This window comes from Mustelus asterias, chromosome 15 (genome assembly GCF_964213995.1).
Source record: "Mustelus asterias chromosome 15, sMusAst1.hap1.1, whole genome shotgun sequence".
Taxonomy (NCBI): Eukaryota; Metazoa; Chordata; class Chondrichthyes; order Carcharhiniformes; family Triakidae; genus Mustelus; species Mustelus asterias.
Window position 1 is genome coordinate 72,094,983 of NC_135815.1, and position 14,258 is coordinate 72,109,240.

Genomic DNA, 14,258 nt, shown 5'->3' on the forward strand with positions numbered 1-14,258 from the left:
AATCCATGCTGACTCTGTCTCATCCTGCCACTGTTTTCTAAATGCTCCACTGTAAAGTCCTTGATAATGGATTCAAGAATTTTCCCCACTACCGATGTTAAGCTTATTGGTCTATAATTCCCTGTTTTCTCTCTACCTCCCTTTTTGAATATTGGAGTGACATTGGCTACCCTCCAATCTGTAGGGCCTGTTCCAGAGTCTATAGAATCCTGGAAGATGACCACCAATGCATCCACTATTTCGAGAGCCATTTCCTTAAGTATTCTGGGATGAAGATTATCAGGCCCTGGGGATTTATCCGCTTTCAATCCCATCAATTTTCCAGCACCATTTTATTGATCTCCCTCAGTTCTTCCCTCTCACTAAATATTGCACTCTCCAACATTTCTGGCATTTGATTTGTGTCCTCTTTTGTGAAGACAGAACCAAAGTATGTATTCAGTTGCTCTGCCATTTCTTTGTCCCCTATTATACATTCCCCCGTTTTGGTCTGTAGGGGACCTACATTTGTCTTCACCAACCGCTTTCTCTTCACATGTCCATGGAAACTCATAGGGCCCTATTTTACCATTTTGATTCTAAGTGCTGGGCGGACTTGAAATTGGGAATGTTTCAGATCCGACTTTTAGACCCGTTCTCGGGCGCCCCCATTCGCACTCTGCCTGAAAAAATATCAGCGATTCCGAATCGTGCTGCAGAAGCCTGTGGGCGGGGCTTAACACACCCAAAACCCTGCAGCTCCGATCGGCGTCTCCATCTGCATTTGCGCAGAACAAAAAGATAGAATAACGTTCCCCTGCCACATCCCTCCCGGGCCGGATAATCCCTCCCATTGGCTCCCACAGACATTGCAGTACCCCCACAACATTATGACCTCCTTATCCCCCCACCCCTCCGCCACCCAGACCGATCGCGGGCCCCTTCTCCTTCCCCCTCACTGATCACAGGCAGAGTGTCAGTGGACCCCCCCCCCCCTCTCCTCTCACTGATCACAGGCAGAGTGTCAGTGGACCCCCCCCCCCCACCGCTCTCAAGCAGAGAGCTGTCGGACCCACCTTCCCTTCCCCCACCACTCTCAAGCAGAGAGCCGTCGGATGCTCGGCATTTACCTCATCACTAACTGGAGCGCCTGAATCAGACTTTTGTAGAGCATATCTGTTTTGCGCCGAATCTGGATGGGCGAATGCATTGGTAAAGGGGGAAGTGCCAGTAAAGTTGGGCATGCAGCCCATAACTCAATTTAAATGCATGCAAATGCATTTAAATGGCTGTTGCGCCATTTCGGGTGTAGTCCCAATCGTGGCAATTTTCGGGCCTTGGTAAAGTGGGAACCAGTGCAGAGGCAGGCGTGGATCGCACTACTTGCCTCACGCCCGACAACGGACGCAACTTGATGGTAAAATCGGGCCCATAGTGTCAGTCTTTATGTTCCCTGCAAGCTTACTTTCATACTGTATTTTTCTCATCTTAATCAATCCCTTGGTCTTTCTTTGCTGAATTCTAAACTGCTCCCAATCCGCAGACCTATTGCCCAGTTACTGCCTGGGCTGCCAGAAGAAAGCAATATCTCTCTGTCTCTCTCTCTATAAGAGGTTTTCTGAAAAATCCAATACTATTAACATAAGAAAAGCAAATATGCCTTTGTTTTGCTAACCAATTTTAAAGAGAGGTTTAAGTTGAGAAGAAAAATATTGCTCGATTGGAACTCATTGTGATAGGTTAGCAGTTAAGACTTGTAATTTGCCATGTTTAAGTATTGTTCAATTGTTAAAGGTTAAACTTATTCATTTGTTTTATCATAGAAATCATAGAAACCCTACAGTGCAGAAGGAGGCCATTCGGCCCATCGAGCCTGCACCGACCACAATCCCACATAGGCCCTACCCCCACATATTTTACCCGCTAATCCCTCTAACCTGCACATCTCAGGACTCTAAGGGGCAATTTTTTTAACCTAGCCAATCAACCTAACCCGCACATCTTTGGACTGTGGGAGGAAACCGGAGCACACCCACGCAGACACGAGGAGAATGTGCAAACTCCACACAGACAGTGACCCGAGCCGGGAATCGAACCCGGGACCCTGGAGCTGTGAAGCAGCAGTGCTAACCACTGTGCTACCGTGCCGCCCCTAATTTTTAATTAAATTAAATTTAACAGTTTTAATTAAACTGTGTTGTTAAAAAAAGTTATTTTGATCGTGTGTCAGTAGAATCACGCCTGGGGTGAAACATCATATCCTCACATTAATACCAAAAATACAAAAATGTTGGGGTCTAGTACGGCTTTATAATATACCTTGGGGATTCTGATCTGGTGCCCTAACACGAGTCAATAGTTTATTTATTGAAAAACACTATACTATGAAAGGTCAAGGAATCAATACAACTCAATGTTTCTTATCATAGAATCCGAGAAGGGCCATAAGATCCTGCCCTGAGTGTGCAGAAGGAAGCTATTCTGGACCATTCTGGCTTTCCAGCTCTCTGAAAAAACTTTCCAAATCGTGCTTTTTGCCTGTAGCCTTGTGGCTTTTCCCCATTCAGGTATGTATACAATCCCCTTTTGAAAATTACTCCTGAATCTGCATGCACAATCCTTTCCGGCAATACATTATAAATGATGATAAGTCACTATCTGAAAAACCATCTCATCTCTGGCTTTATGGCCAATGATCTTAAATCATATTCCTCTGGTTACAAACCCTTTTTTGCTCAGTTGTGACCAATATAATTGATCTAGTTTTTTGCACTTTTTATTGGTAGAATTTCCATAGTGGTTATAGTTAATGTTGATTTTTGATCATTTATACACTATTACTAAATTTCTGGCCCATCAGTTGAGCAGTGACTATGTGACTGAATGAATTCACTCCATTGTTGTTTCTGAACTAGATTGGCTGATCAATTGTTAGTATTCCTTCCCCCAATCTTCAGGTACTTTCTATTCTTCACAAATTTGGTCTAATACCTTTACCTGTTTCACAATATGCTGCTGAGCCATGTTATTGATATCAGAAGCCCTGGGAACTCTCACAACATTTAAGAAGCATTTAGAACAGCAATTAAAATGCCATAATGGCTATGGGCCAAGTGCTGAAAAATGGGATTAGAATAGATTGGTGCTTGATGGCTGGCATTGACACAATAGGCTGAAAGGCCTCTTTCTGTGCAGTAAAACCCTCGATAACTGAAACCTTTTACTTCTTCTGTTAGATATTCAGCATCAACTCCTTCCATTTTGGACAAGCTGGTTTCTCCAGAATTGATTCGTTCAAGCTCAGAACATGTTGTGGATCTTCAGGATGTTCTTTCCACTTGTCTATTCTTCCTCAATTATTGACTATTTTGGTGAAGTGTATGACAGGATGAAGCACAAAAGCATGATGGGAGCTTGGACTGGGTCAGAGACCTGGGCCTAGGTTTTCATGTGTGCTTGGGAAAAGCTGACCTGTGTGTATTTGCATTTTCCGAAGTGCACGCTCAACTTTGTCCAGGACTTTGTCTTTTCACAAAGGGCTCGTGTTTGCAGTACATTTTGTGAGGGGCAATGGAGCGAATGAGGAGTGTGGGGGTAAAGGACCAGTTCAGTTCTCCAACACAGCAGTGAAGCTCTTAACATTTAAGGTCCTCTAACATTCATCCCTCACCACTCCCAATGACTCCTCAGATCACCAATGCTACTTCCATGACCCCTTGTATCCTCCATAGCCACTCACACAGTCCTCAGGAGCCATGCAATACCAATGGAAATTATTTAAAAAACATGGGAAAAACATTAAACCTCTTGCAATCTCATAAACCTATGAATTCAAACACACTATCGTTTACACTGATGGGAAAAAACCTACTCCGGTGCAAAAATTGTAATCCTTTAAGTACCTTAAGTATGGGTGGCACGATGGCACAGTGGTTAGCACTGCTGCCTCACAGTTCCAGGGACCCGGGTTCAATTCCTGACTTGGGTGATTCTGTGTGGAATTTACACATTCTCCCCTTGTCTGCGTGGGTTTTCTCCAGGTGTTCCAATTTCCTCCCACAGTCCAAAGATGTACAGGTTAGGTGGATTGGCCATGCTAAATTGCCCCTTAGTGTCTAAAGATGTGAAGGTTAGGGGGATTAGTATGGCAAATATGTGGGGTACAGGAATAGGGCCTGAGTAAGATGATCTGTTGAAGAGTCAATGCAGACCTGATGGGCCAAATGGTTGATTCTATACCTATTAGGTTTGTAAATAAACAACAGGTTCCCTGGGGGCAGAGGGTATGAACAATAGGAAACCCTGTTGATAGTGACAGAAACTTAAGATACTGCCATCGGCCAATTGCAGGCCACCTCCACCAGTGTAAAAGGGGATGGAAATATCCTGCTCCATGTCAAAGGCATATTTTGGTCTCAACATCCTGGGGCGTTACCATTGACCAGAAATTTAACTGGATTCGCCATATAAATACTGTGGCTACCAAAGCAGGTCAAAGACTAGGATTCCTGTGGCGAATAACTCACCTCCTGACCCACCTCCCCCCCCCCCCCCCCCGCCCCTCCCCCCCCAAAACGTGTCCACAATCTACAAGGCACAAGTCAGGAGTTTGACAGAATACTCTCCACTGGTCTGATTGAGTGTAGTTCCAACAACACTCAAGAAGCTTGACACCATTCAGGACAAAGTAGCCCGCTTGATTGTTACCCTTTCCACGATCATTCAATCCCTCCACAACCGATGAACAGTGGCAGCCGTCTGCACAAGATTCACTGCAGGAACTCACCAAGGTTCTTTAGACTGCACCTTCCAAACCCAAGACTACTGCCATATAGAAGGACAAGAGTAGCAGTTACCTAGGAACACCACCACCTGGAGGTTGTCCTTCAAGTCAGTCACCAACCTGACTTGGAAATATATCGCTGTTCCTTCACTGTCGCTGAGACAAAATCCTGGAATTCCCACCCTAAGAGCATTGTGGTGGACCTATACCTCAGGGACTGCAGTGGTTCAAGAAGGCAGCTCACCAGCACCTTCTGAAGGACAACTAGGGATGGGCAATAAATGTTGACTTGCTCAGCTACATCCACATCCCATAAATTAATTTTACAAAAACTCACAGCCTCTTAAACCTTTCAGACATGCTTGGACCAGTACCTGCTGAGTTGAAGCCATTATCAGATTTGGTAAACCAGCCAAAGCATTCATAACTGCATTGAAACCGAGAACAGAAAGGTTTCATTTCCATTTCAAAGCAGAGTGTCTGGCAATCAATGGAGGACAGCAAGTTCATGGATCATTTTCAACTTTCAAAAGGTAGACAACATCCAGGCAGAGCTATGAGTAGATTTAAAACACTACACAAAACATGACATCAGATGCTGACCATAAGGCCATGAGATGTGAGAGCAGAAGTAGGCCATTAAGCCCATTGATTCTGCTCCACCATTAAATGAGATCAGAACTGAAGTGATGTGATAATCCTCAATTCCACTTTCCCACCTTATCCATAGAACCATAGAAAATTACAGCTCAGAAACAGGCCTTTTGGCCCTTCTTGTCTGTGCCGAACCATTTTTTGCCTAGTCCCACTGACCTGCACTTGGACCATATCCCTCCACACCCCTCTCACCCATGAACCTCCAATCTTTGTATCATCAGCAAATTTGCTGATCCAATTTACCACATTATCATCCAGATCATTGATAGAGATGACAAACAACAATGGACCCAACACCGATCCCTGCAGCACACCACTAGTAAGAAGTTTAACAACACCAGACTCAATTGAGTCTGTGTCTTTATATGCCCTGTTTGTGAACAGAATTCCCACTCACCTGAAGAAGGGGCTTGGAGCTCCAAAAGCTTGTGTGGCTTTTGCTACCAAATAAACCTGCTGGACTTTAACCTGGTGTTGTTAAACTTCTTACTGTGTTTACCCCAGTCCAACGCCGGCATCTCCACATCATGCACACCACTAGTCACAGGCCTCCACTCAGAGAAGCAATCTTCCACAACCACTCTCTGGCTTCTTCCATTGAGCCAGTGTCTAATCCAATTTACTACCTCCCCATGTATACCTAGCGACTGAACCTTCCTAACTAACCTCCCATGAGGGACCTTGTCAAAGGCCTTGCTGAAATCTAGGTAGACAACATCCACCGCCTTCCCTTCATCCACTTTCCTGGTAACCTCCTCGAAAAACTCTAATAGATTGGTCAAACATGACCTACCACGCACAAATCTATGTTGACTCTCCCTAATAAGTCCCTGTCTATCCAAATATTTGTAGATCCTATCCCTTATCACACCTTCCAATAACTTGCCCACCACCGACGTCAAACTTACTGGCCTATAATTTCCTGGATTTCTTTTGGAACCTTTTTTAAACAACGGAACAACATGAGCCACCCTCCAATCATCCGGCACCTCCCCCGTGAATACTGACATTTTAAATATGTCTGCCAGGGCCCCTGCAAGTTCAACACTAGCTTCCCTCAAGGTCCGTGGGAATTTATCCACTCTGATTTGCCTCAAGACAGCGAGCACCTCCTCTCCTTTAATCTGACCTCCCTACCTGTTTGCCCTATTTCCGTAGACTCCATGCCCGTTTCCTCAGTAAATACGGATGCAAAAAAAACCATTTAGTATCTCCCCCATCTCTTTTGGTTCCATACACAGTCTACCACTCTGGTCTTCAAGAGGACCAATTTTATCCCTCACTATCTTTTTGCTCCTAACATAGTAGCTTCTTGCACTTTTTATACTCCTCGAGCATCTGATCTGTTCCTTGCTGCCTGTACATTTCATACAACTCTCTCTTCCTCTTAATCAGTGTTACAATCTCCCTCGAGAACCAAGGTTCCTTATTCCTTTTTACTTTGCCTTTAATCCTGACAGGAACATACAAACTCTGCACTCTCAAAATTTCTCCTTTGAAGGCCTCCCACTTTCCATTTACATCCTTACCAGAGAACAGTCTGTGCCAATCCACACTTCCCAGATCCCTTCTCATTTCATCAAATTTGGCCTTTTTCCAGTTGAGAACTTCAACCCGAGGACCAGATCTATCCTTATCCATGATCAGGTTGAAACTAATGGCATTATGATCACTGGATCCAAAGTGTTCCCTCACACTCACATCCATCACCTGCCCTAACTCATTTCCCAATAGGAGATCCAATATCGTATCCTCTCTATATACTGATGTAGAAAATTTTCCTGAACACATTTTACAAACTCTACCCCGTCAAAACCTTTAACAGTATGTGAGTCCCAATCTATATGTGGAAAATTAAAATCCCCTACTATCACAACTTTGTGTTTCTTGCAGTTGTCAGCTATCTCTCTGCTGATTTGCTCCTCCAATTCTCGCTGACTATTGGGTGGTCTATAATACAACCCCATTAATGTGGTCATACCATTCCTGTTTCTCAGCTCCACCCATAGGGCCTCTGTAGACAAGCTCCCTAATCTATCCTGCCTGAGTACCGCTGTAACATTTTCCCTGACCAACAATGCCACCCCCCCACCTTTTATCCCTCTGCCTCCATCCCGCCTGAAACATTGGAACCCTGGAACATTGAGCTGCCAGTCCTGCCCCTCCTGTAGCCAAGTTTCACTAATGGCTATAATGTCATATTTCCATGTGTCTATCCACGTCTTCAGTTCCTCTACCTTCCCCACAATACTCCTGGCATTGAAATAGACACACCTCAAAAGGTTATTTCCACCACACTCAACCCTTCCATTTGTGATTTTGCTTGAACTAACTTGTCTTTTTACCCCTGCTCCACTATCTGCTCTGGCACTCTGGTTCCCATCCCCCCATAAATCTAGTTTAAACGCTCCCCAATAACACGAGCAAACCTCCCTGCAAGTATATTGGTCCCCTTGTAGTTTAGGTGTAACCCGTCTCTCTTGTACAGGTCCCACCTGCCCCAGAAGAGGTCCCAATGATCCAAGAATCGGAAACCCTGCCCCCTACACCAGTTCCTCAGCCACGTGTTCATCCACCCAAGCATCCTACTCCTACCCTCACTGGCACGTGGTACAGGTAGCAATCCTGAGATTACTACCCTCGGGGTCCTGCTTTTTAACTTCCTTCGAAGCTCTTTGTACTCACTCTTCAGGACCCCCTCACTCTTCCTACCTATGTCATTTGTACCGATGTGTACATCCCTGACCTTGGCACCCGGGAGGCAACAAACCATGCGGGTGTCTCTGTCCCGACCACAGAATCTCCGGTCTGTACCTCTGACCATTGAGTCCCCTATCACTACTGCTCTCCTCTTCTTCCTCCCACCCTTTTGCGCAGTGGAACCAGACTCAGTATCAGAGTTCCGGCTGTCACAGCTTGTCCCAGGTAAAGCATCTCCCACAACAGTATCCAATTTAGTATACATGTTGTGGAGGGGTATGGCCACAGGGGAACCCTGCTCTGCCTGTCCTTTCACATTTCCATTTCCTCTCCTTACAGTAACCCAATTTCCTGTGCTCTGCTGCTTAGGTGTAACTACCTCCCTAAAGCTACTGTCTATATACTTCTCATTCTCCCGAATTAGAGGAGGTCATCAAGCTCCTTCTCCAGTTCCCTAACATGCTTTGCTAGCAGCAGCAGCTGGATGCATCTTTTGCAGGTGTTGTCGTCAGGGATACCGGACGTCTCCCTGATCTGCCACATCCTGCAAGAGGAGCATTCCAACATCTTGCCTGGCATTTCTTTTTACTCTGGGGAAAAACAAGAATAAACTTTCTGGGGAAAAAAACCTACTCTCGCCTCTGCCTGTTCTCGCCGAAGCCCGTTTTGAGCCAAAGCCCTTCAGCCCTCACTCTGCTACCTGCTCACTCCGCCACCTGCTCTCAATGCTGCCCGCTGGATAGTGCGGCCTGCTTTTTAAACCTCCCGCACGCAAAAGAAACTACAAAAAACCTTCCCAGGTCACCCCGCAGGTCATCCCTATAATCTTTGATTCCATTACTGATTAAAAATCTGCCTATCTCAAGCTTGAATATACTTAATGACCCAGCCTTAACAGCCGTCTACGGTACAAAATTCCACAGATTCACTGCCCTTTGAATCCACAGAATCCCCACAGTGCATAAGGAGGCCACCCAGCCCATCGAGTCTGCACCGACCTCCAAAAGAACACCCCACCCAGGCCCTCTCAGCATCTACCTTATCAAGCCCCTTGAGAATCCTATATGTCTCAAAAAGGTCACCTCTCATTCTTCCAAACTCCAATAAGAACAGGCTCAACCTACTCAACTTCTCATCAAAAAATCTCTCAATAACCGGGATCAAACTAGTAAACCTTCTCTAGACTGCCTCCAGTGCCAGTATATCTTTCCTTAGATAAAGGAACCAAAACGGTTTACAGTATTCCAGGTGTATTCTAACCAGTGCCTTGTATAGTTTTAGCAGGACTTCCCAATTTATATTCCATTGTCTTTGAAATAAAGGTAACATTCTATTTGCCTTCTCTTATACCTCCTGAACTTGTATGCTAGCTTTTTGTGATTTATGCACAAGGACCCCCAAATCCCTCTGTACTGCATTTGGAGAAAGGTGCAGTCTTTCTCCATTTAAATAATATTTAGCTCCTTTATTCTTCCTACCAAAGTGCGTAATTTCACATTTTTCAACATTATATTCCACCTGTCAAGTTTTTGCCCACTCACTTAACCTGTTTATATCCCACTGTAGACTCTCTATCATCCGCACCACTTGCCTTCCTGGCTATTTTTGTGTCATCTGCAAACTTGGCAATAGTACATTCACTTCCCTTGTCCAAGTCATTAATATATATTGTAAACAATTGCGGCTCCAGCACTGATCCAGTGGCATTCCACTAGTTAGAATCATAGAATTATAGTTACAGATTACCATCCTGAAAGTGCCCCACTTATCCCAACTTTGTCTTCTATCAATTAACCAATCCTCTACCCATGCTAATATACTCCTCCTAACACAATGAGCTATTATCTTATTACGTCGCCTTTTCATAGAATCATAGAATCTACAGTACAGCAGGAGGCCATTTGGCCCATCGAGCCTGCACCGACAATAATCCCACCCAGGCCCTATCCCCGTAACTCCACATATTTACCCTCCTAATCCCCCGACACGAAAAGGCAATCTATCATTGCCAATCAATCTAAACTGCACATCTTTGGACTGTGGGAGGAAATCGGAGCACCTGATTGAAAACCACACAGACATGGGGAGAACGTGCAAACTCAACACAGACAGTTACCTGAGGCCAGAATCGAACCTGGGTCCCTGGCGCTGTGAGGCAGCAGTGCTAACCACTGTGCCAACACGCCACACTTTTTGTGCAACACCTTATCAAGTGTTTTTTGGAAATCTGAGTATATTACGTCTACTGGTTCCCCTTAATCTATCCTGCTTGTTACCACCTCAAAAAATTCTAATAAATTTGTCAGGCATGATTTCTCCTTCATGAAGCCATGCTTGATTATATTATGCATTTCTGAATGCTCTGCTATTACATCCTTTATAATGGACTCTACCCAGTGACAGATGTCAGGCTGTTTAGCCCATAGTTACCTGTTTTTTGTCTGTCTACCTAATAGGACTTTGTTTTCATTTTTAAAATTAATTACAGAACATTTCACAATTGGAAAAGTACTGTAATGCATGACAACAATTATATAATGCTGGTCAATGCCAGAGTCAACTTACCCTTACAGGTCAGATCCCTATAATGAATCATTCATTAAAAGACATCTATATTACAATACACTTCCAATAGTGACATTCAATGGTGTCAAAACATTTTACACTTAGCTTTCAGAACCTTCCCAATTCCTCAGCAGGCTTCACCCAGTGGTCATGAACTCTCCAAGGAGGAGCATGTTTTGGACTTATAAAACTCACACTGGCAGATGAAAATAGTAAGTGGGAGGAAATACAATTTCCTGTGGTCCTCATAATGAGGATCCCAACCTTGGAAGAGGTGCATGTGCATCTTGCACCCAAAGACTTCCTGCTCCACCAAATGGCCACACGAAAATGGTGTGGGTAAAAAGGCACAGGAAAATTGTCCTTCCAGAGTTGAGCATTTCGCAGTCTGATTTGTACCTACATTTGGAGATAAAAGGGCAGAATTTTACTGTCCCGCCATCACGGGAATTGTAGTGGGCGGGACACAGATCATGCAAAAGTCCGTTGACCTCGGGCAGGATTTTCCTACCTTGGGGCAAGCGCGGCCAGAAAATCCCGCCCAAAAATCCGGACCATGGGAGAACGTATCTTGGAGTTGCATTTTGGGATCAGGAAAGACATTGGTCTAGAATCAGTCATGTGGGGAGAATATGCTAACCAGTGTCCCAACAAATACACTTAAAATAGCAACTATCCTACCAGAAGTGGCATGTTCTATATGCCATTACACATTCCTGGCAGAAATGGACCACACCATATTTCAAGGACTGGTTTTCCTGGATTGATGGATAACGTTGGAGTTTTCAGTGTGCAATGGATGAAAGTGATCAACAACCAAATTCCTTATCCAGACACACTGGAATCTGCTGAATGGAAATTTGTCTGATTGAAATTAGCACAATTTTCTTGGATACCTGTATTGCAAGGAACACTATTTCACCAAAGTATAGGAAATTTACAAGCACAGCGGCAAAATTACTGCCAACTCATTTGTTTGACAAAAAAAATGGAAATCAAAAATAGATGTTTTCCCATATCGGTATTGTAATGTGACCCTCATGATATTACCTCCCTGTTCCTTAACTACCTGGATCTCCCGGTCTTATTTTGTTCAGTGTTCACACATGAACTGGATCTGTAATAGTAGCAATACTGGAACGTGGTGCCTTTCATTTAAAGCCGCCTGATACTATCTTACCCTCTCAGTAAGAACTCTCAGCTTCTTGTCCTTTTAGACAGAGTTAGAGAATATCACACAAGGCACATCTATCCTAGCTTACTTTACATTATGAAATGTCAGAATAACTGATGTGAGAATACAGCCAAGGTGAAGGTACTCTACCTCTGGTAGCAATGCGTCTTACTCTTTTCCTCTCTCTCTTTCTCTCAAAAGAGCACAAAGAGGGAAAAAATAAAGATTGCGAGGATGGGAACTCAAGGCAGACTGGTGGGAGAGTGTAATATGAGCAGAACATTTATTGAAGAATGTATTTTCTGCATTAATCAAAGAATTATTTCAAATCAGGCACAAAGCTTGTGGTGTCACTCAAAATTTAAACATATATACACATGAATCAGGAGCAGGAGTAGGCCATTCAGCCCGTTGAGCCTGCTCCACCAAATAAAGTCGTGGCTGATCTGATAGCAACCTCAAATCTGCATCTTGCCTAGCCCTGACCCGTTGCTTACAAAGAATCTGTCCACTCTGCCTTAAAAACATTCAGAATCTGCTTCCACTGACTTTTGAGGAAGAGAATTCCAAAAAATCACGACCTCCCCTTATTTTTAAAACAGTGACCCCTAGTTCTAGATTCTTCCACACGAGGAAACATCCTCTCCACATTCACCCTGTCAAGGCCCCTCAGAATCTTATATGTCTCAATCATGTCACCTCTTATACTTCTAAGCTGCAGCAGCTACAAGCCAAGCCTGTCTAACCTTTCCTCGCAAGACAACTCACCCATTCCAGCTCTGCTCTGAACTGCTTCCAATGCATTTACATCCTTCCTTCCTTAAAAAAAGCGACCAATACTCCCCACAGAACTCCAAATGTGGTCTCACTAGTGCTCTGAATAACAGACGTATAACCTCCCTACTTTTATATTCAATTCCCCTCAAAATAAATTATAACATTCTATTACTTTTCCTAATTATTTGCTGTACCTGCACACTAGCCTTTTGTAATTCATGCACTAAGACGCCTCGCTCCCTCTACACCTCAGAGCTCTGCAATCTCTCACCATTTAGATACTATGTTTTTTTTAATTCCTCCTGCCAAAATTGACCATTTCACATTTTCCCACATTATAATCCATTTGTTAGATCTTTGCCCACTCACATAACCTATCTATATATTTTTGTAGCTTCCTTATATCCTCCTCAGAACTTACTTTGGCACATTTTTTGTAACCGGTGCAAACATGATGGGCTGAATGACCAATTTCCTCACCATTTCTTTTCTATGGTTTTATGTCTGTGTCATCAGCAAATTTGACAACCATCCCTTCATCCAAGTCATTAATATAAATTGTAAAACAGTTGAGGTCCCAGCGCTGATCGTTGTGACACCACTCATTACATTTTGCCAACCTGAAAATGACCCATTTATACCTACTCTCTGCTTCCCTTTAGCCAGCCAATCTTCTATCCATGTCAATGTGTTACCCCCTACACCAGCAGAATCAAAACCTTGAATAGCAATTGGAATATACATTCAATGTTCCAGATTAATATGTATATATTGAATTAATTTCTTTGTTTTATATTCAATGTTTTGAGTTGAATTAAAATTTGGTTCTCCAAACATCAATTCGCCGCTGCTTCTGTTGGCATATCATCCCCTGGGTAACATATTACCACAATGTAAATACAGAATATGGATCATTGCTGTAATTACCAATTGTAAATGGCACTGTTACATTTATCACGTTGGAAAGTTACCTGGATACTTTGAAGTCCTCCATAAGCTGTAAACAGCAACAAAAACCCGAAGCTGACAATTAAAACATTCTTTGTGGAGTTTTCAATGGTTATCATTGTGTTGATCTGAGATTGACGACTTGAGTTAAGAAACAGATGAACGGCTTGTTAAGCAGTGACAGCTCCGGCAGCTTCCCTTTCTGCCGAATATCCCTGTGGATCCACCTTGTGTTTGAGGCTTTTGACAGTGAGCTCAGCAAAGTTCGCAGCCCGGGACTGACGGGCGGAAGGAGTGGAGGCGCAGTTACCGGAGTTTGTTTGAAGTTGTGGGGGCGCTGTTAGTGAGATTGTCCCGCGGCGCAGAGCGGGCAGCCCAGGAGGGGGAGAGTGGAAATGGGAGAGAGATTGGGAAATGGGAGTGAGAGGGAGATTGGCGAATGGGAGATTGGCGAATGCGAGAGAGAGGGAGATTGGGGAATGGGAAAAAGCGAGAGAGGGAGATGGGGGAATGGGAGAGAGAGAGATTGGGGAATGGGAGAGAGTGAGATTGGGGGATGGGGGAATGGGATATGGGGGAATGGGAGAGGGAGAGAGATTGGCGAATGGGTGAGAGGGGGAGATTGGCAAATGGGTGAGAGGGGGAGATGAGGGAATGGGAGAGAGGGGGAGATTG

General features: G+C 44.2%; 1 protein-coding gene across 1 annotated transcript in view; it reads right to left on the bottom strand.

Moving 5' to 3' along the window:
• Nucleotides 1-13,834, bottom strand: part of unc93a (unc-93 homolog A) — a 107,424-nt gene extending 93,590 nt beyond the window's left edge. Inside the window, exon 1 of the mRNA XM_078230117.1 lies at nucleotides 13,607-13,834. Coding sequence (XP_078086243.1) covers nucleotides 13,607-13,702 — 96 coding nt within the window. The 5' untranslated portion in view covers nucleotides 13,703-13,834. The remainder of the gene's footprint in view (nucleotides 1-13,606) is intronic.
• Between the last annotated feature and the right edge of the window lie 424 nt (nucleotides 13,835-14,258).